At 42.5% G+C, this 23,743-nt stretch overlaps 2 protein-coding genes across 2 annotated transcripts; both read right to left on the bottom strand.

Annotated features, from left to right (window-relative positions):
* Positions 1-62: 62 nt before the first annotated feature.
* Positions 63-13,675, bottom strand: LOC307245056 (sodium-dependent neutral amino acid transporter B(0)AT1-like; the record flags this gene model as incomplete). The annotated part of the gene is made up of 12 exons (XM_080020466.1): positions 63-269; positions 356-518; positions 616-775; positions 966-1,170; positions 2,839-2,995; positions 3,091-3,219; positions 3,416-3,528; positions 3,870-3,980; positions 4,900-5,081; positions 5,450-5,587; positions 6,103-6,243; positions 13,477-13,675. The coding sequence occupies 12 exons, from the start codon at positions 13,673-13,675 to the stop codon at positions 63-65; spliced, it is 1,905 nt and encodes a 634-aa protein (XP_079876592.1).
* A 2,244-nt stretch (positions 13,676-15,919) lies between these two features.
* Positions 15,920-21,213, bottom strand: LOC307238102 (sodium-dependent neutral amino acid transporter B(0)AT1-like; the record flags this gene model as incomplete). Its single annotated transcript, XM_080010958.1, has 12 exons — positions 15,920-16,120; positions 16,267-16,429; positions 16,546-16,705; positions 16,816-17,020; positions 17,128-17,281; positions 18,651-18,779; positions 18,867-18,979; positions 19,115-19,225; positions 19,353-19,534; positions 19,703-19,840; positions 19,945-20,085; positions 21,015-21,213. 12 exons carry the CDS (start codon positions 21,211-21,213, stop codon positions 15,920-15,922), a joined length of 1,896 nt encoding a protein of 631 aa, XP_079867084.1.
* Between the last annotated feature and the right edge of the window lie 2,530 nt (positions 21,214-23,743).

The following is a 23,743-nucleotide window of genomic DNA, read 5'->3' as shown; positions in this document are numbered from 1 at the left end:
TCAGAGGATTCATTGTGAAGTTCTTTGGAAAGTCCCGCTGCCCGGCCACTCGGCCGTCTCGACTATGTGTCGACAGCGCAGGTCTCGTTGACGTCAGGGTTGGTGCCGTTGCGGTGGAGGTCAGAGCATTTTTGCCTCCCCCTCGCACAGCATATCAGTTGGTACAGAGCCACGAGGGGGATGGGTGCGACGGGCAGCGCCGAGAGGAGGATGATGATGGCGAACACCCAGTCCGGGTACGGCGTCGCATCCGTTTGCGGGAAGTCCGCCTGAGAAAACGTAATTTGGTCAGCGTACTGTCTACTGCCTCCAACAACTAAAAGTGTCATGGATGTGTCACCGGATGTGGCCTTACATAGTTGGGGTTCCATGCAGGGTAGGTTGGGTGCGTGTCCAACTGGACCGCAACGTAGGCCACAAACACCACCAGGAGCATCAGGGGACTTATGACCATCCAGCACACCTTCCAGAAGATGTTGGGCTTCCTCCCATTCATTTCTTGGAGGTCCTCACCGAAGCTACAATGCAGAAGGGGAACAACCACAGAATTGTGTGTAAGTCAGGGAAAGGAGTCCCAACAGAACAGTCCAAGGGAGGGAAAACAAGTGGCGTTACCGTGTCAGTCCGTACACGTAGACCACCCCGGTGACCTCAAAGAATGCGATGATGAGGAACGGTACAGAGCCCACGTAGCCATTGAAGATTTCCAACCAGTAGTTTCCCGAACCCATGGTAAAGATCAGAGACAGCACGAAAGCTACCAAGCAAACTATGGCTAAAACAGAGAAAGTGAATGGGTTAAAATATGCAGACTATAGACTACATAATATAGATTGATTTTATATATTGTTGTAATCCCTAACAAACCTTATGAGAAAATTAAAGCCCTGCTGATGACATTGCTAAAAGCAAAACTGAAAACATATGCACTGTAGGCATTGAGACGTAATGGACCAAGAGCTGACCTGTGAAGAGTTCTTTGGCAAGACACTTTGGCACCAGGTTCAGTTCGTAAAGCGGGTTAAGGACACCTTCCAAATTTCCAAACATTGACGAGAGGCCCAAACTGAAGAGCATGACGAAGAACAGCACAGCCCATACCTGAGAGCCCGGCATCTTGACCACCGCCTCGGTGAACACAATAAATGCCAGGCCTGTTCCTGATGCGCTCTAGGGGTGGGAGAGAGGGAGACAGAGAGAGCGAGAGAGAGAGAATACACGTTACCCCGCACTGATGAGGAACAGAGCCCTCGAACAGAGGACGAGGAACAGAGCGTCCCCGGGTGCGCAGGCAACGGGCCCTGGCGCGTGCGGAGTGAGGACAGGGCCCCGTCACCGGGTGTGCATGGAGCTGAGGGAACCCCCACCCTCCCCACCAGGCTGCACGCCACTCCAGCACCGCCCCAAGCCGGCTTCTGAAACTGGAGGAGTGCATCGGCTCCCCGCCACAGACCGGGCTGATGCGCGGAAAGCGAAACATTTCATGGTCCCTGAGTGAGCAGAAACCATGTAATGCCCCCCATGGTGTTTCACCCTGACCTTCATATCCTGGTCCTACTCCGGGGAGCTGAGCAACATGAGCACCTGTCCCCGCAACGACTGCACGTCTCAGCTCCTCTTCCTTACACCTGAGCTGGAGGCTTTTAAATGGGCTGACTATCTTACAGAAAAACGAGGCAGTGACATTACGTATACACGGGGGTGACACCAGAAATAACCACCCTGGTGGAGGGCAGCACCAGCGGCGACACCTGCACAAACAGGCCGCACTCCACCAAGACGCCGCACTCCACCGGTCGGGCCATGTAGCGCTCCTCATTGAGGAACGCCACCACTGCCTCACTCATGCGGGAGGCGAAGGAGGGGCCCGACCTCTTGGGCCACAACCCACTCAACGCACACGCCCGGGTCCGATGCCAACAAACAACATAACTCAACAATAAACCTCATAAAGTTCAAAGTTACACAAAAACAACTACAACATGAATACACAACAGAAAAAAAAAGACAGAAAAACAGTATCAGGCTTAAAGTATGTGGAACAAATAAATTGTTTAAAACGCCCTGAGCTCACACACGTCCGACTCCTCAGAGAGAGAGAGAGAGAGAGAGGGGGGGGGGGGGAGAGGGAGGGGTAATGAGGTAGCTTGAAAAGATATAATGCTTAACTGGAAAGGGAGGAGGTTTAGGGGTATTTGTTCTCGAGTGAGATAAACACAGTACATTCCTGACGCCTGATGCAAATTGTACTCCCTCCCCGTCCAATCTTAAAATGCTACCTGGCAGAGATTCTCAGATAGAAACCTTTGAATACAAGACATGTTGAAAGTGTAAGAACAAATATGAAGTCCTCTGAGACATAAAAACAAACTGTAAAAATGTAATGGATGTAATTGGTAAACGTAAAAAGTAAACATTATGGGAGACAGTATTTCCATATTCACGTCACATATTTAGAGTGATATTCTTTGCTATTTCACCGCAAATAGAGCGTTTTGAAGGTTTTCTGCAGTGCAAGTGGTAGGATGTTTTTTTGTCTCAATTCTTCGTTCTATTTTCATTAAAGAGACAGCAAGGTTTTTAGGGCATACTATACATTATAAATAAAGTGATGGATTTTGTTATTTATATTTGAACTCAACACTGCCGATTTTTTTTTAATCAATATTTGGCTATGAGGAAGCATTTGTCTCAAATCGTCCAAGGCCTTGCTGTGGGGTCCAGCACCCCAGCTTGGAAATCCCTGATATTGATATTAATAGTGAATACATCATTTTTTGCCACAGTGTACAAAAATTGTTTGTCAAGTATTTTTTTAATATTTGTAAGCCACAATACCTGGTCCAGGAACGTTTGAAAGTCGCAATGCCTCAGCTTCAGCTTAGAGACCGCAACCGGGTCCGTCCGATTCAGGTATTGAAGCCACTGGTCGTAGTTGTCCACGGTTATGTTCTGGTCCCCAATGTCAAAGAGGTTGGTCAGAGCTAAAATGTTCCTGCAGGTAACAGAGCGGCAGAATTGCTTTTTTCAAAGTGTCAACAACGATTGGAGAGCGCCGTAAATCGCATTACGCTCGCAGACATACAGTACCTGTCAAGGCAGGCGTTGTAGTTGGTGGTGGCTTTGAATCCAAGGATGGCGAAGACGGAGATGGAAGCGTAGAGGGATGTGGCGCTGTTTATCAGCCCAACCACCACCGCATCTTTCTCACAGTCATTACTGATGAGGTCCGCCGAAAAGAGGAGAGGAAAGATATCAGAACGGAAACCTGTTTCGTCACCAACTACATGAAGTTAATAAGTAAATAAAAGATTCTAAAGATTTCTGGCTGTGACCTGAAGGGGACATTTTGCTGGAACTTTATACAATTCTTTGCTGCATTGTGACTGCTAACTGTCTAATATCAGATACGGACTTTGGGGGATTGTAGCTGGAGAAGACGATGAGGCCTCCGAAAGCCACAGAGAGGGAGAAGAAGATCTGGGTGGCAGCGTCCAACCACACCCGGGGGTTCTTCAGAATCTCCCACTGGGGGAGAAATGACACCGTGCTTTCACATGCCGACAGAGCCATGGTCAACAGCCACCATCATCCTGAGCTCAGTAACAACACAAAAAGTCATGCTGATACTGAAGAACACACTGCTTCTAATACAAACCTAATCTTCATTCCAACACTGATGTTGCAATAGTAATTATCCAACTGAAGGCTGTACACTTGTACAACTGCTATTACTGATACAAGGACGTAATACATCAACAGTGATTCTCGGCTTTAAACTTGGTGGACACCTGCATGTAGACTTCTGCACAAATGTCTGTACGGTACATTGTCACATTATACTTGGGTTCAAATCAAGCAGTATTTACATCAGGGGTGAAGAGGTAGACCAGCCCGTCAGTGGCTCCGGGCAGAGTCAGAGCCCGCACCAGGAAGATTGTCAGCACAACGTATGGGAATATGACCGTCACGTACACCACCTGACGGACATATTGAATGTGGATCAAATCAGTTTTGCAGCACCATCCGAAGATAGTGCATTATGAGAATGATGAGCACCAAAATGGGTTGGAACTTGGAAGAAAGAACTTGTTGGGTTTCTTATTCTGGTATCCATACCAAGGAACGATCACGCGGAATGTATTTTCTGATACACTCTCTTTATTCTTTGACATAATGCTGGAAAAGCATCAGTCGCCATTGTTCATTCGGACATACCCTCAAACCCCCCCATAGGTGCACGTGACTTAGAACCAACATGTATTTCTTTACTCAAAACCTCTGGTCGTAAACCATGTTATATGGGAGCACAAATAATCTAACAGATGAGAGCGCTTCCTTGAACAGAACTTCTTACTGTGTCTCCCCCAGCTGGCTGATTTCTGTAACTACAATTTTAAACCCACCCTGCAACGTAATAAGATGTAAAGAAAGGCCATCTTCTGAGGCATTCTTTTACTTTACCTTGTTCTTAGTAATGTCTGCCCTTGTGCTCTTTTTATCAAGTCACTGGCGTGTAAAATAACGTTAAAGGTGCAGAAAAACTCTTTCCATCTTCCATTCATCTTTCCGCCTTTCTTTCCATCTATTCTCGTACCCATATCCTGGTTACACTCTATCGTTCTGAGCAGCTCCTGCTTGAATATTTTTAACTATTCTTCCAATGTGGCTTTAAAATGCACCTGTGTATTGTGTTATAATGAATGATGATTCTATTGTGTTCTCCTCAACTGAATTGCGGTAGCAGGAACAAACACTTAGAATTGAGTGACTCTCAGTGATGTGCAGGCCCTAAAATGATACAACAGGCAAGAAAATTCCAAGTGGATATTCGCATAGCACAATATGTTTTCATTTTACATAATCTTTACTGTGGATTAATACGACTGTGCCACCCACCTTTCCGATGGTCTCGATGCCCCTGATGAAGCAGATGTAGACCACGCACCAGGCGGTGGCCAGGCAGATGACAATCCACCACTGCAGAGAGCCGCTGATCTCGATGTCCGGAGTGATGTTCAGGGTCTCGCGGTACCAGAAGTAGTTGACCGACGTGCATTCCCCACACTCCTTGTTGTAGGCTGTTCATAACCGGACACAAAGCATACCTCCAAACTCTCCACAAATGTCCTATTATACTGTACATGCATTGGTCCAAGAGAACCAGATGCGTGCGCTCCATGCTTGTTATTGTAGTGTTTTGAGATATATCTATTTATATATAGTATTATATATACAGAGTAATTGATATAAAGAATGGTTGAATGGTTTTCATTTGCTGGGCAAAAATGTTATTTTCAAATGGAATACCAATATAATCCTTAAATTAAACCCTGTAGGTTGAACATTGCTGCGTATGAATTGAAGAAGCAGTGTGTGCAACATAAGCCACAGGCCGATAAGTACTATGGACTTTTCCCCCTGAGGAGACTTGAAAGGATCTTCCAACCTGTGTAGTTGTCAATGAGGGGGCACTGGCTCCAGGGCAGGGGGTCTTGGAAGGAGTTGAACAAGTACCACAGAACCCAGGCCACAATAGTGTTATAAAACAAACACACCAAGAAGGAAACCACCATGGAGGAAACACCTGTACAAAGAAAAAAAAAAAGCATTATTGATATGTGCTATAGCAATAAGATCAGATTGAAGCATGCACACGGCTCCCTAAAATGCATCAATTGAATGTGGGCGAGGACTTATTTTAACCCCACTTAATACTAAAAAAGATGTTATTTTGATGTGTATTAATATTGATGTGATTTTGATGTGATTAATATTATTATCTGTGACAAGCTGTCACAGATAATAATATAATTGATAATAATAATAATATAATATAATTGATAATAATAATAATAATTGTTTTTTATTCTTATGTCTTTGTTAGTGCAGAGAATTAGGTTATAATTAAAATAGTTGAATCTCAAAATAGTATTTTCCGAGAGAATTTGAACAAACATACAATCAATTTAGTTCACCCTGGGAGAACATTTACATTTTCCTTGCAATTCTCTGCAACTTCTGACAACGGCATAACCAAAAATGTTGCTTACACAGGCTTGTTTGTATATATTTATTTAACATTTGCAATCTCTAACCCACCAACTCCGCCCAGAAAAGGTGAGATGGTCTTCCAGACACCGATGCTGCCCATGCGGAGCCGCTGTCCGATGGCCATCTCCAGGTAGAGCAGTGGAATGCCCTCAAAGACCAAGGCTATCAGGTAAGGAATGAGGAAGGCACCTGGAGGTCAGAGAGCGCTCAATGAGTAATTCTAGTGTCGATTGTAAGGTCAACACCACACGCTGGGGACAAACGTGCCCAAATATTCATTTGAATAGCGGCTGCCTTTAAGCGTGTGGCGTTCTTCAATTTTCCTCCTAATTCAATTTTAACTTTTATTCTAATTTTAAATTACATTACATCATCATTTAGCAGACACTTTTGTTCAAAGCGACTTACAATTATTTATACACCGATGGAGAAATTAGGGGTTAAGTGTCTTGCTCAAGGATACTTCAGCATACTAGCAGGAGGTGCCTGGGATCTAACCGACAACCTTTAGATTACTAGACTAGACGACCCACTCTACCTCCTGACCTACTGGCCACTATAAATGCACTATTAAATAAACACTCAAGGAGAAAATTACCTCAAAGAATCTAAGGCCATATACAGTAGTTTCTTAAAACCATTTTCAAGTGTATAACGCCTCTCACCTCCTCCGTGGATCTGGCACAGGTAGGGAAAACGCCACACATTGCCGACACCTACAGCAAATCCAATGCAGGACAACAGGTACTCGGCTTTGTTGGCCCACTTGGGCCTCTCTTCTTTGGTCTCGGAGCCCCTTGAATTAGACATCCTTATTCTGCTTTAGACACAGTCCAGTGGACCGGGAAGGTAGGAACAAAAATTTGTTTGGCTTCCACACTGTGGAAATATACCAAGGCGAAAGATTAGTTTAATGGATAACCTGGCAGTGGCCAACTGCTGCAATGCCCTACACATAGGAGCCAATGGAACACAGGCACTATCAATAAAAGAGTATAGTAATTGCCAGTGGAGGGTTTATATATATGGCACATATTATCGTTTAATCGAATGTATTCTCGAGTTTTAACTACATAATACAAAAGTTGAGGGAGTAACGGCAAAGTGATTAGGAACTCATATGAGTAAATTCATACCTTTAAAGATCACAAACATAAGTATGCCTCCTAAATTTGACATTCCAATGAGTGACTCTAAAAGTAGGTAAATGCAATGAGTAACCAATAATCGAAGAATCTCGACAAGCTTTGGCATAAAACATGGAGGATGTACAGAAATGAAAGTTAAAAAAAACAGTACTCTGGTAATAGTATTATACTCTGGTATAAGTATTTTTTATTTAACACTATCCAGTTACAGGCGAATGGAATGAAAGAGAGGGGTTTATGTTCAAATACAGTGGTGTCATATAAGTATATAGTTCCCTAAAGTAGAATGACTGAAGAGACCTACAGATATTTGAAAATTGTTGTTGAGTACAATCAAGCAAAGTTACCCATGGTCCACCCATGAAGATAGGTGCATCCTGTTACTTCGTATAAGCAATAAATGTAACTCTAATTAGAGTTGGGGGTATAAATCTATAAATCTATAAATCTATAAATCTATAAATAGGAGAATGACTATGTCAAGCATCAGATAACACTCAAAAAAGATAGCTAATGAGAAGTTACATTCACATCAAATCCCCATGATAGCTTAAATACAGGCACAAAAAAATACTTCTTATTAGTTTGACATGTCACCAGTGGTGGGAAAAAGTACTGGAAATCCAAACATGAGTAAAAGTAGATGTGTATTTTACTAAAAAACTACTCTGGTCAAAGTAAAAGTCACTTATTAGAATACTACGTGACTAAAAGTCCTTAAGTAGCTGGTATTAAAGGTACTTCAGTATCAAAAGTAATTAAATTGTATTCAATGTAAATCAAAAGTAAATGGAAAGAAAGCCTGTAAAGCCTGCCAATATTTATGTATTTTTGCATAAGAGGCACTTCATTCAGAAAGACGTGTCTCTCACTTTGCCATAAGAAAACATTTGTTGTAAATGTGGCTTGGGTGTTGGTCTCCATCAGTCTTACAGAGGCAGGTGCAAATGCAGAGGCAGGTGCAGGTGCAGGTGGGGCAGCATCACCGTTGGAGGAGGCTGTCGCTGAGGGTATGGCTCTCCAACAGGCTGCTTGGTTGTGTCTCTGGGACCTGACTGTGCTTGTTCAGTAGCAGTGGCGCAGAAACGAAACTTAACACGGGCAGGGTTGCCAGGTCTCCATGTATTTTTACTTTGTTACTTCACACCACTGCATGTCACCCAACGCTACGGGACGATCCCCACTTTGGGTTGTGTTCTGTTCCTGCTGCAGATGACATAGACCAGCCTGCACAAGGCGTAGACCGGCACGGTGAGACAGGGGATGCCGGCTAAAACCACGATCACCACGTTGACCCATGAGGGGAACGTTGCCGATGCCAGGGAGGGGAAATCATCCTGTAAACCGCCAAAAAGGGACAGAATTAAGCATTATTAAGTGGCGCAAGAACTGAAAGGCGTCATGTATGGCAAGCTGTTTTAACATTTAATCCATAGTACTTACATTTTAGTTACTAGTTTCTATTCCAACAGTTTTAGTTTTACTAGTTAAAATGTATTATGTACTAGTACTTATTTGTTAGATACGAGTAACTATTCCAATTGTCACTAGTAACTGTGATGTCATTTCTAACTATTACAATGTTTCTAGAAACAATTTAGACAATTTTGTAACTGAATCCAATGGGGCGCTGTGGTTCAGATATCAAATATTTGCCTCTGACTAGTATCTATTATGATTGTTACTAGTATCTTTTGCAATGTTACTAGTTTCTTAAAATGTAATACTAGTACTTCTTCATTAGTGACTAGTGCCTTTTCCCGTTGTTACTAGTAACATTTTTATTTTTACTAAGAACATGCTAAATTAAACTTTCAACAAGCTGTTTTGATGAGAAATCTTTAATGATGTGTAAAACATACATTGTTACTGGTTAAACAAAAAATGTTACCAGTAACGGCAAGAAAAGGCACTAGTCACGAATGAATAAATACTAGTACTCAATTAATAGTGAGTACATTGCAATAGATACTAGTAACAATCGCAATAGGTACTTGGAGGAAAATATTTGATATCTCAAACATGGAGCCTTCTTCCGCGCAATTAACACCCCACATCCTCCCGGAGTCAATTGTTTTTTTTTATAATTATTATGACAAAATCATCAAAATTGCTATGAGAAAATTTTTGAATAGCTAAATGAGTAATAGAACCTAATACATTTTGACTAATACAACGAAAACACGCAGTTACTAGTGACTGTTAGAATCGCAACTAGTTACTAAAATACAAGCAACTTTTAAAAAGTGACTAGTTTATCTAGTTAGTCCTATGGATTAAATGTTAAAATGCCTCGCCATATTCAAAAGTCATGAACTTGTTAACTTACAGAGTTGGGGTCCCAGACTAAGTAGGAGAGCTCCTCTTGAACTTTGGTCACCAGGTAAAAGAGTAAGATAACCAGGACTATTAGAGGGCTGATTAGCCGCCATGTGGCCTGCCAGTAAATGGAGGGCTTATGTCCAATCATGAATTCCAGGTCCTTATTAAATCTAGGTCATAGGGAAGGCACCTTCAATACAATTTTCAACACATGGCATTCACATGACTGGAATCATTCAATGTAATTACATCAAAAAAGGATGATGAGGTTTACTTTCACTTAACAACCTGTCAATGCCGTAGATGTAAACGACCGCTATCATCTCAAAGAAGGCGATGGTGAGCAGGGGAAGTGAGCCGGCAAAGCTGTCAAACAGAGCCAGCCAGTAATTCCCTGAGCCCTGTGCGAACAGGATGGCCATCACAAAGGACACAATGCATATTATACCTGAAATACAGGGATACGGACACACGGACACAGATTCACTTTGAAATATTATGAACAAAATGTCCACCAACGAGCAGTTAATAGAGGTTCAGTAAAAATATATTTCCCACCAATTAACACTCCATGGGGCCACTTCTTAGGTAGAATATTAAGGTCCTTTAAGGGAACCACGACTCCCTCAATGGTACCAAACATGGTGGAGAGCCCCAGGCAGAAGAGCATGACGAAGAAGAGGATGGACCAAAGAGGAGAGACAGGCATCTTGGTAATGGCCTCAGTGAACACGATGAAGGCCAAACCTGTTCCCTCCACACCCTGGAGAAACATGTGGTTATCAACGGGACAATGTAGAAAGGTAGAATACGGATAACAATGACATACAGGCTCACAGCTCAATTACCTCACTGAGCAGTCTTTGCATGTCACAAACTTTGAGATCCAATCGACCAACAACATCCGGGTAAGTGCTGTTGAAATGGTTGACAGCTGACTTGTAATTGTCGACAGCGATGCTGTCTTCAGGGAGCTCAAATTGATTCAGCAGAGTCTGAATGTTCCTTGAAGAACATGCGGTAGAGTGCAAATTGTCAACGTTGTTTGTTATTTCAGTCAACCATGTAAAACCATGAGGTTAGCATGAAAGTACAGCTATATAAACTCACCCACTGATGCAGTCGTCGTATTTCTCAGTCGCCCTGAAGCCGATGATGGAGTAGATGACTGTGGCGGCATAGACCGATGTGCAACCAGTGACGGCAGACAGAATTATAGCATCTTGTTCGCAGTTGTTGCTTTAAAAAGAGCAGCATGATAAAAGAAAATATGTTTGCTTCACTTGAGTATACAGTTATTGACTGCAAAGCATGGTAATTGATTTGAAAAGCCGGTCCCATACTGAACAGGGTTGTAGCTGGAGAAGGAGATGAGTCCTCCCCACGCCAGTCCAAAAGAGTAGAAGACCTGAGCCCCCGCGTCCAGCCAAGTGGTCGGACTCATCAGCTCATTCACCTTAAAGGGTCACACGTTCAGATTAGTTTCCACGTGCTGCTGCACGGAAAGCAAACAAGGGATTTGAGAATGTGTGCGTATTGGAGCTGCTATCTTCGCACAGAGGTTCAGAACATACATCCGGTGTGAAGAGGAACTGAATTCCACTCAGGGCGCCCTTAAGAGTCAGGCCACGGATCAGGAAGATGGCCAGCACAAAGTAGGGAAGGGTGGATGTGATGTACACTGCCTGAGGTAATAATTTATAAGGAATGTATCAACTTAATTTGTATGGACAGGAAGAGCAAGTGAGTGCATTCATACTTTACGATACTGATACTGACCTTGCCGGTAGATTTGATACCCCTGATGCAGCAGACGCAGAGGACTGCCCAGGCAGCTATAAGACACAGCGCGATCTGCCACTGGATTCCACCAGAGTCAGATATGGTCGCCGTGCTATTCAGGGTCACTCGATACCAAAAGTAATCCACCGGGGAGCTCCTTTCACACTCTGGAACAAAGCCTGCCGTTGTGGAATAATTATACTGTGTGTCTGCTCATGTTGTAGACAATCAGGCAAGATAGCTGCTTAAGTCTGCATGTATGTATGCAAGTGCATGGGGAAATGTTCGAGAGTTTGTGGGCGTGGATACCTGTGCCATTGTCATTAAGCGGACACTGGCTCCAAGGCAGGGGGTCCTGAAAAGAGTTGAACAGGTACCACATAATCCAGGCGATGATGGTGTTGTAGTAGAGTCCAATCAGAAAAGATACCACCATTGAAGCTATACCTGAATATGAGAATATGAATGAATCATGGTTGGTCCCGGTACCCAAGAAGAGAAATCCTGGTGTCATGAATGACTGCCAGACCAGTAGCCTCGACATCCCACAGCAAGATAACTCTGGAAACCCACTTGAGACGCTGGTGGAGCTAATCCCTGGACCCCCTGCAGTTTGCTCACTTTTGAAAAAAGCGATTGATTTGTGAGACTCATCACTTACCCACTCCAGTCAGATAGGGGCTGATGGCGTGCCACACTCCTACACTGCCCTTCCTGAGACGCTGGCCTATGGCAAACTCCATCAGAAGAAGTGGTGTTCCCTCCAGCACCAGCAGGATTAGGAAGGGAATCATGAATGCTCCTGAAACACGCAGAGGCTGTCAGTCGCCATGTCAGGACTGATCTTCCAAAAGTTTTCAGACTTAAAAGTTTGAGTCTTGAACTTTTTTTTAATGTTGAAATGGGTAGTTTTGCTGCGATGGTGGGGTTGTTTGTTATTATTTAAGTCATGTAAAGTGCACTTTCAACTGTTCATGGTTATTTGAATGAATACCAAGCTTTTTTGAATTGAAAGGTTTTCACAGTTTACTGTCTTTGAATTTGACATTATTTGATGTATTTATGTTTCTTTGTTTCAAGTTAATCTCATACAATCCATTCAGGAGATCAACGTTTTTTTGTTAATATCAAAGGTAAATAGAAAACTAAAGGCTAAACATTTTAGACAAGAAAGGAATTATGCTGGCCAAAAGAAACATTTTTTATTTAATTAGAATTTAGTGACAATGAGTTCCACAGAAACTAAAATGGGTCTAATTGCCCTACGCTAATGCAGCCAGATGGCTGAAATAATATTTTAATATAAAAAACATATTTTTGGAAAATCAAATTTGAAACTTAAACTTAAACAATGCAAATTCGTTTTTTTCCACATTTTTCAAATGACCCACACATTGACAGACATTCTATTGTCCTATTCTTTGACAGTGAAATGCTCTTTTAGCAGGTACAGTGATATTCACATACGACGGGTCTGTTTAATTGCAGTATCCCGTTGAACTCACGTTGTTGTTGTACTTCTCTCAGCAATCAATAAGATAAACGGTTCCATAGTCAACACCTGAAAGTGCTGCACTATAAATCATTAATAGCATGTAACAATGTATTTACCACCCATTCTGTTAATGAATGCTAGTTTTCAGACAATTCATCACAGAAATTGTATTTTCTGTGATTAATTATTATCTTCATTTTTTATTTTAGGGTTTGTACTCATGCTTTTATTCCACTACATTATAAAGCAAATATCTATTTTACTATAAGAAATATATATATATATATATATATATAGGAGTACTTTTACTCAAGTACTGTACTTGAATAACATTTGGGGTATTTGTACTGTAGTTCAATTTTAGGGTTTGTACTCTGCTTTTATTCTACTATATTTTAAAATAAATATCTATTTTTAACTACACGGCTCCACTAACATGTGCAAATAGGTATACATTTATTAAATACTAAAAAATAAATAGAATAAGACAGCTAGAGTGTGCTGTAGAGCAGTTTACACATATTAAGTACATGCCACGAGTACTTAACACAGTTATCTATTCATTCATTTGTTGATGTATGTATTTACTACGTCATTCGGCTCATTTATTTGTGGTTCGTGTATTCTCTTATTTGTCAATGTGTTTCTTAGGACCGTGCGTGTGCTCCGTTCTACCTCCTCCGTGGCTCTGGCACAGGTAGGGGAAGCGCCACACGTTTCCCAGGCCGATGCAGAAGCCGACGCAGGTGAGCAGGTACTGGGCCTTGTTGTCCCACTGGGGCTTGTCCGCGGCCTCCGCCTCCCCCAGCCGCTCCAGCTCCTCGTGGGAGGGGATCCGCTCGTCCAGGCCCCGATTCGGAACGACCAGCTTCATGGTGGTCCGGGATCTGAGTGGCAAGTTAGTGTATGTGTGTGTGTGTGTGTGTCCCTCCGTCGAGTGACCGGTAGGACAGCAGCAGATCAATATGTAAACTCCAGTTGTGGGCGTTTCGGAACGGCTGGAACCCGCTTCCACTGGCGTTGGTGCCCCCGCCGCCGCCCGCAGAAGCAGTTCAACCGATACGTTTGAAGTTTCGAACCGATAAGCGCTTACGTTAGGAAACCGAGTAACATAAATACGTGATCCTAAATAAAAACACCGTTTTTGTGTTTTTTTTTTGTCTGGTTCGGCATTGTTTTGCGTCTTTAATTAACAAAACTGGTTCCAGTGCATTTTATTATATTATTTTAAATGATATTGTTATGTTTACAATGAATACTCGCTGTTATTCCTAGGGAGGAGGGGGGCGCCCCCCCCATGGTTCCCGTGCCGGTTTTCCTGTATTTTTATTTTAGATGTACTTATTTTCGTTAGGCTCCTACATTTATGAAACGGGGGGGAAAAAAAAAAGGTCAACACAATCAAACCGAACGACACAAAGGCTCTGCCTCACGCACGTCCCCCCCGTCGCTTCCCCTCGCAATGGGACTGAAAACAGGATATTTAAAACAAAACCAAGAAGAAGAAGAAAAAAAAGTGTATAATAAAATCCTGCACTTCTGCAACGGCAATACTTTCTCACGCACTCTCCGAGGCGCCACGGAGCCTTTTCAACGGTGTGGTTGTGAATATCGCTGGAGAATACTTTAAACTCCGGTAGACTTTCCACCGTTGAGTCCACGTACGTCCAGTGGCCACCAGCCGCGCGGCATTTGTGCTTTTGTAAAGAGGGAGATCCATTGAAATGTCAACTGAACTTTGTGTTCGTCTTCATATCTATTAATGAGGCTGAAGTTCAGTAAAGCAAAGCTCATAATGAGCGTTTTATTCTGGTAAAGCTTATATTTTCTTTAATTACAGGCAAAGTTACCTGGAGCAGTGTTTTAATGGTTTTTTTTTGTTTGTTTTCACTTTAAAGTTAAACAAACAAACAAAAAATGTGTGTGTGTATATGTATATACATTTTTTTTTAAATCTTATTTTATATCTTTATATAAAACCTGGTCAATTACAATGTTTTTGTTGTACTCTGTACAGGCAAATTCACCTGGAGCCAATAGAAGATAATTGCTTGTTTTTCTCTCTTAAAGGTTTGTTATTATTATCATTATTTATAAAAATTTTTCTGAAGCCTATAGCGATATATAGCCTATAGGCCAATAGAATAGCCTTTACAAACGTTTGTTCATTCTTTTAAATTTAAATTGAAAGATATAAAATAATACAAAATAAAATAAATGTATTTAATTTTGTTACTTAAAAACTTAAATAAATTCTATCTATTGTCAGTGTATGGGCAACAATTGCAATTTCAAGGCAAATAACACAGACATTGAAAGAATAGGCCAATAATGGTGCGCAAAATATATCACATAGCCATGACCGATCTTACAAAGAACCAAAGCTTTAGGAAATCTAGCACATTTCCAGAAGGCTATGATGTAACTCCCGTACTGCCTTAACACCCTAACACCATTTCAGCCATTCTGTAGAATATTCACCCAGGCCAAAGGTTTTCTTATATGTGGCAATCACACACAATGCAAGCTTTATTTATACTGTGTAGTCATTGCAACGAAAAGATCCAATACTTACAATTACCCAGAAGCCGTGCCTCAAAGTTCTCAGGCCTACAATTTCCCTGAAATTAATTACAAAAACAAAAATTGTTTCAAAGAAAAAAAAACCATACATTTTTTTAATTAAAAAAACATGTTATCATTTATTTTGAAAGAATTAAAACAAAATATTTTTCACAACGTAAAATGACAGTGCTTCTGCAGTTGGAATAAACATTCTTGAAAGTTGACAGAATGTACGCTATTTTACATACATTACAGTGTTTAAAGATGATAATGCCATTTCCATTTTACAATGTACATTACATTTCCATTACATATTTTAATTCATGAGTCAGGAGAAATAATGACATTTTTGATCGACTTGACGTAAAATTAAACATGGCTGTAAAATTATGTCAGCAAACAAAGGACAAGCTAAAAAATTCAAATGTGTTTTTCTTTTCTTTTTTTAAACAAATGTACAGGGCATGGTGAAAAACAACAACATAAGAGCAACAATAACATGAGCCCATCTGTGCCCATATATCAGATTGTGTCAATGAAATGTGTTTTACATTCATTTCTCACTCATTTGTACTTTAGCGGTAACTGTGTCGAGCTTGAACGCACTATTGCTCTCCTTTTTGCAGCACTTGTTGCATATGAGTTTGTAGAGGGCGAACATTGGGATGGACAGACAGGGTACTCCAGCCAGGATGAAAATAATAAAGTAGATCCAGTCAGGGAATGCACGGGGAGCCAGAGCCGGGAACTCCTCCTGTGGATAAAGATATGTGTCAGAATTAAAAGCCATTTGTATTTCACATAATTGGCGTGCATTTATAACATAAAACTTTATTAATCCTGGAGGGAAATACTGAAATAATTTATTCTCTCAATTTATGGCTAATTTAAAATACTCACCGCTTCCTGGTCCCAGCACAAGTAGGTGATGTTTTTGGTGACTTGCGTAACGAAGTAGAAAACAAAGATCACAGCCATGATAAGTGGGCTGACGACCCGCCACGTGACCTGCCAGAACATGTTGGGCTTGTGGCCGATCATAAACTCGATGTCCTTATTAAACCTGTTGATGATCGCACAGGAAGGAAAGAGATTTGTGTCTTGACATGCGGCCGCCACCGCAAAAAAGGCGGATTACGGTTATCATGTGTTTTCGTGCTTGTCATTTGCTTGGCCTACCTGTCTACGCCGTATATGTAGATAACGGAAACCATCTCACAGAAGGCGATGACCAGGAGGGGGATAGAGCCTGCAAAGCCATCAAAAAGAGCCAACCAGTAGTTCCCCGAGCGCTGGGCGAAGATGAGGCCAATGAGGAGGGAGATCAAGCATGTCAGACCTGTAAATACATGCGTTAAAAATGGTTAAACTGGTTTGTCTCAATAAGCAAGGAAATCATTATAACAAACACATACAACGTTCAAAAGTTCATCAGTCCTTAAGTATTACCTGTCAAAACCTCTTTGGGCCATGTTTTCGGAAGAATTTTGAGGTCCTGCAGTGGAACCACAACTCCCTCGATGTTCCCAAACATGGTGGAGAGCCCCAGGCAGAAGAGCATGACGAAGAAGAGGACAGCCCATAGAGGAGAGACGGGCATCTTGATGATGGCCTCTGTGAACACGATGAAGGCCAAGCCAGTACCTTCAACCCCCTAAAAGAAAAATACGGAAAATATAGATAAATATTCTTTTCATTCGATTTCTAACAGGATTTTACTCTGTGATGCTGAATTCAGATTCAAATACTCTGTGTATCTACCTGACTGAGAAAAGACTGAATGTCACAGTATTCAAGATCCAGGCCTTGAACGATAAGGGGACTGGTCTTGTTGAAGTAGGTCAGCGTATCGTTGTAGTTGCTTTCTGTAATGTTCTCGGGGTAATTGAAGGCATTTGTGAGCTCCAAGATGTTACTGCAAAAAGAAAATACATGGTGGTCATTGCTATCAGTTTAAAAGCATTGCCATGGTTTATTACTTTGACCAAAAACCATGTGTGCCAGTTTTGCCTATAATACACCACTCAAGTGGCGTGTTCAGGGACCTCCGGCACACGGACACAGAAGACGAGGCTGAGACACCAGTTTATTTTAGAGAGTGGGCTAGTTGGAAGAAGCCCAGGAGCAGATAGAGATGACAAGTGCTCCTCTCTCTTGAGTGTGTGGGGATAGGGGGTTTAACCTGTTGTTCGTTAGACCAACCAATGAGCTACAGGTATGCAGCCCCTCTGATCCTGGGTCCCTAATAACCTAGATCCAGGTCAGGTGTGGCTGCTCAAACCACACCATCCCCACACACACTCTAGAGAGAGCAGACCTTGTCATGACACATCTCTATCTGCTCCTGGGCTTATCTAACTAGCCCACTCTCTACAATAAACTGGTGTCTACAACCCCGTCTTCTGTGTATCTGTGCCGGAGGTCCCTGAACACGCCAGGAGGCCCCAGCACCAGCCCTCTCCAGACTGGCAGCAGCTGCACCCAGGGGGTCCGACGGGGGACTGGGGTAGAAGCAGCCGCAGCAACCACCACAAGTCACCTCTGTCAGCTAGCTTCTCCGCCGAGCAGCCACCGCCGGGACCATCCAACAGCCAGGCCGCCCCTCCAAGCAGCCCCTGCAACAGCCAAGCCTGGCCATGCTCCACCAGCCAACACAGCAGTTCGAGGTCCCACGCTCCGGAAGAGAGGAGGCGAGTCTGCATCCCCTGGAAGGGGATCAGTTAATTTTTTTCTGGACATTTGTTGGTTTAAGGTATGGGAACCCTGTTTCAGAGTCCAGTAACTCTATCTCCTAGTCTGTATTTGAGGCGTTTTCTTTTATTTTTTCCTCTCTGCTTGTTTGGAGGCGGGGGGGAGGCTCTGGCCAAGCCTTCTCCCTGGCGTCAGTTTGGTGTCGGGGGTATGTGGTGTGGGGATGGTGTGGTTTGAGCAGCTACACCTGACCTGGATCTAGGTAATTGGGGACCCAGCATCAGAGTGGCTGCAAACCTGTTGCTCGTTGGTTGGTCTCACGAGCAGCAGGTAAAACCCCCATCCACACACTCACTCAAGAGATAGGAGTCCTGTCATGACCTGTGTTCATCTGCTCCAGGGCTTGTTCTATCAAGTCCCCTCTCCACAATAAACTTGTGTGTTTTCTACAACCCCGTCTTCTTCGTCTCTGTGCCGGAGGTCCCTGAACATGCCACTTGGGTGGCGCGTGGTAGGTGAAACTCTCACACCATGGATGGTGTACATATACACTTTTCCCCTTATAGTGTGAATGAGAGGCATTATGAACTTACTGTGCCATGCAATCGTCATATTTCTGTGTGGCCCTGAAGCCAATGATGGAGTAGATGACAGTTGCTGAGTAGACCGACGTGCAGCCATTGATGATAGAGATGATAACGGCATCCTGTTCACAGTTGTTGCTATCGGAGATGACAACAAGGGAAAAAAATCACTTGGAGGTAGAAGTGTTGAATAGAAGGTTCCACGTCACAATGATAGATACTTACTGTATCGAGTTGTAGCTGGAAAAGGAGATGAGCCCTCCAAAGGCCAAGGAGAAGGAGTAGAAGACCTGGGCTCCTGCATCTAACCACGTTGTTGGGTTCATGAGTTCATTGATCTGATGGAGAGTAGATAAGCAAAGCAATGGAGAGCGATATCAATGTCAACAACTTAGATAGAGCCTGATGTTTTTCATTCTAATAGGTAAATCCTATGATTCCTATGGTCTCTATGGTGAGAGATCAGTGTTTACATCCGGCGTGAAGAGAAACTTGATTCCAGCCACAGAGCCTTTGAGAGTCAGTCCCCGAACGAGGAAGATGGTGAGCACAACATACGGCAGTGTGGAGGTGATGTAGACGGCCTGAGAGATGGGGAGGGAGCAAATATAAAGCAGTCTTAAACACATGTGTAGACGGACACAGGCTAACATGACTAAGCTAGCCCACGTCATTCATGAGAACGGCATTGTGTGTTTTGACTTTTCAGACCTTTCCGGAGGTCTCAATGCCCCGGATGCAGCAGATGTAGAGCACCGTCCAGGCAGCCACCAGCGCCATCACTATCCACCACTGAAGACCTCCGGCATCGTCTATGGAAGTGGAGGTGTTTAAAGTCTCTCTGTACCAGAAGTAATCCACTGTGCTGCTCTCCGCACACTCCGAGACCAGGCCTGCAGGGGGGGAAATGGAGAATGTGTGTGAATTAAGATCATAAAATTACCATACTGAATGTGATTGAGTTTGAAGCTCTCTTCCTGCCTTGGGATGCTGAATGAGATCTGAAAAAACGACTTCCAGCTGTTCCCAAAAACCAATATCCTGAACCGAAAAGGACATACCTGTCTTGTTGGCATTGAGAGGGCATTGACTCCATGGCAGCGGATCCTGGAAGGAGTTGAAGAGGTACCACATGATCCAGGCCATGATGGTGTTGTAGTACACACCCACAAGGAACGAGGCCATCCCAGATGCAATACCTGTTGGCAATGGCAAGACAAACCCGAGGTAAGACCACCATGGCACCCTGGCTTCATCTCACGTGAGCTAACTTTCACTGTTCCAAAGTTTTGGTTTTACTCACCGACACCAGTTAGGTAAGGGTTAATGGATCTCCAGACTCCCACGCTTCCCTTTCGGAGGCGCTGGCCAATGGCAAACTCTAAATGGAGCAGGGGGATTCCCTCCAAAACCAACAGGATGAGGAACGGGATCATGAACGCACCTGCAAGCACAGTCTTTATAGTTCACCAAAAATGCTCAAACTAAAAATGAATTAACTTTTCTATCCTCAGGAGACACAAAATAGCTAATTAATTCTACCAATACACAAAACAAATACACTTATACACTGATAAAATGTTCTATGAGAAAGACATTTAAATTAAACAAAATAAAAGTAGTTTCGTCTACAGTTTAGTCTAAATGTCTCACAATTTGCATCTAGTCAATAATTACCCTGTGGTGTTTCATTTGTTCTCTCTGGAGTTTCATTAATGGTAAACCACAAGTAGTAGCTTTAATTTCTAAGAAAACCCCATGTGGTTTTTGACAAAGAAAGTGTTTGGAACTCAGGCATCTTGAGGTAACCGATTGGAAGATTTAAAAAGAAAAAGCCTCTGTCTTATTGCACAAGTAAAATTTGAAGTCTTTAAGTACTGTACACTGGTCTTGGATGAGTAAATTCAGTATTTCTGCACTCAATGGGGGAAAAATGGCCGAAACTCTTAACTTCTCACAAAGAACAACTACTTTTTTGCCTTAAAATAACTAAATCAATGGATTTACAATTAAATTACTTTGTATTTCATGTTAGTCTCCTTGTGGTTGTGGTTGAGTCAAACTCTTGGAATGTGCAGATGGTCTAGGCCAGGACTATTAACAACTGGTGGTTAAATATCCATTATTATTAATGCATACCTTTGAATAAATTTGAAGATTAGCGATGAACCATAAAGTATTTCCATACATTTTGGGAATACCAAAAACAAAATAGTCGTGCTACACGCTCAACAATGAAAATCTTTCTCAGGCCCCTAAGCCGTGAACATGTTGAAAATGTATCCAACACCCAAAAGAATGCAGCTGAGTTGCCTCGATGTTGGTAAATGAGTCTGAGAATGTAATACAACACCCCTATGTACATTTTCCTACCTCCGCCGTGGCTCTGACAGAGGTAAGGGAACCTCCAGACGTTGCCCAGTCCCACGCAGAAGCCCACGCAGGTGAGCAGGTATTGGGCTTTGTTGTCCCATTTAGGCCGGTCACCAGCCTCCTCCTTCTCCATCTTCTCCAGCTCCTCGAGGGAGGGGATCCGCTCGTCCAGACCCGGGTTGGGTAACTTCAATTTCATGGCTGCTGGTAAGTTTCACTCCACACTGTATAATTGCTTTGTATTCTATGGTAATATTCAGCACTTTTAATCCAGTCACTTTTGTGGTTGCTCAGTCTCTGACTCTATTTCTCCTGACGAAATGTAAAAAAGGTCTCGATCTGTTTCAATGCAACGTTCACCCGGGTCCCTGCGACTGATGCATAAAAATAATGTCTTCTTTCAAGGGCACTGCAGAAGACATTTATGCTGACCTTTGGCGCCTCGGTGGGAGTTATCTGCGGCTCTCCGTCACAGCCTATAAGTTATTATGTGCTGTCAGCACGTTTCAATGGAGTACAGGTGCCACCGCCAGCACTTTGTTTTTAACTACAAGATGACTCATCAACTACTACATCAATTACATGTGCCATAATAAGCATTAGATAATCTACACAAAGTTACAATGGATGAAGCGTCACGATACATAAATACATTTTTAGTGGTGGCACTCGAAGGCTAAAAAGGTGTTTACACCATGGGTCGTTTACGGAACAATTTCTATGCCATATCTGTCACAGGAAGGCTCATGTTAAGGACAAGTAGTGATCTTTTCCATTAAAGCTTATCTTGACTATTCTAAGCTATCTTGACCAAGCCCATGTCGAGTCCTTGAGAAAATCTGATTGTTTTATGAGGATGTCCTATTACATATTTTCTGTTGGCATTCAAAGGCAGTGGGGTCTGCAAATTGTATCAGATCTCAAAAGGAATATTTTTTCCTCTGTCATATAATTAACATAGAAAATACATTTCAAAAATGGATTTCCTTGTATCTTGTGGAAATTTGCGAAAAATTCACCCTCTGTGCCAGACAGCTGAGTAACTCTTATGAGCGCTCGTAACTCTTATCAGTGTTCATCGATGATTAACTGATGAGAGACTCTGCTCTTGTATGGACTATTTAATTGACTTTCAGTCGACACGGAAGCATGTGAGGCAGGTTTCAATGATATCTACCAGTGACCATGTTATCAATGTGTTTCTTGCCATGTACAGATAGGCAGTTAAACTTCCATTCAGTGGGCCTCATTCACGAACAGTGCATGTGGCAGTTTCGCCTACCACACGCCACCCAGGGGTGTTTTCAGGGACCTCCGGCACTAAGACACAGACGACGGGGTTTCCCACAGTTTATTGTAGAGAGTGGGCTATTTGCAGAAATAATTTGCTATAAGCAGATGGACACGAGAGAGAAGGGCTCATGAGAAGGGCTCCTCTCCTGAGTGTGTGTGTGTGTGGATGGGGGCTTTACCTGTTGCCCGTTAGACCAACCAACGAAAAACAGGTGTACAGCCACATTAATCCTGGGCACCAATTACCTCGACGCAGGACAGGTGTGGCTGCTCAAACCACTTCATCCCCACGTCACAGTGCACATGAACAAAATTGTGCGTCCACGCGGTTTAGGGAAAAATTTGGAATCCAACAATATTTTCTCACTTGAATTTGTTCTTACTTTAGAAGAAAATTTTGAATTGCCTCCGACCAACCGCAACTCGCCGCAATGGGCCCACTCGAAATGACCATGTCAAAGTCCTCCATTGGCTTCCTCACCACAAGCGCCAACGGCCTTCATGCAATTAATAAATAGAAAAAAAGAACTTTTATACCAACATATGCAGGTGTTTAGGAACACATGTGGTCGATACGCACACATCATTATCCAGTTCTGACATTGCGTATCCAGCTCTTTTGTGCACAAAGTAAAAACATTTTCACGCACATATTCGTGAATGAGGCCCAATGACAAAGTAGTGCAAAAATGTCCCTAGTACACAGAACACGGCGTTTTAAATCATCAATAGCACTTGAATATCCTCAATACAGCAGTAGAAGGAACCCTTCTTAAACTCCATATGTCATTTTTTCTGTAAATATCCAAAAAGAGCTACCCCCTATGTACCTCTCCCACCCAGATCAAAGTAAGTCAAACCCCCAGAAACCAAGTTTTCCACCTGTGGATTTAATAATATTAATCAGCATTATAAAGCATTTAACATCCGATTTCATTTTAAAATGGTTTTACCAGTTCAGTCAAATCCTATTTCAAAGCTTTTAATTACATAAGTAGTAACGTTTTATGCATTGCCCACTAAATTTCCGTATTCGATTGTTATCTTTTCAATGTTGTAAAAGCTCACTGTGTTTGGACTTGTGCTGTATTGAACAATTAAATGTTCCGTTTAACACATTTTAGAGATAAGAGATAAGATCTCTCTACCTCCATAATATGGATAATATATCACAACAATGAACAGATCCATTCTGAAGGTTGACTGGCAAGGAAAAGATAACCACGACCATGATTGGGGGATTATAACTATAATTTATCTGCAAAGCAACACAATAAAACCCGTAACAGGTCTATAGAATCCAGGTGCGATAAAACAAAAGGGAAATATACAAACGATCATACGGTAATAAACACAAGCTTTCATCATCAGTTGTTGAGCCTTCAAGCCATGGTTATTAAATAATTTACTTGTTTAAATGAGAAATCTCTGAACTT

This window comes from Zeus faber (assembly GCF_960531495.2).
Source record: "Zeus faber genome assembly, chromosome: 1".
Lineage (NCBI taxonomy): Eukaryota > Metazoa > Chordata > Actinopteri > Zeiformes > Zeidae > Zeus > Zeus faber.
The sequence above is the reverse complement of the archived record's forward strand: the minus strand, read 5'-3'. Positions and strand labels throughout refer to the sequence as shown.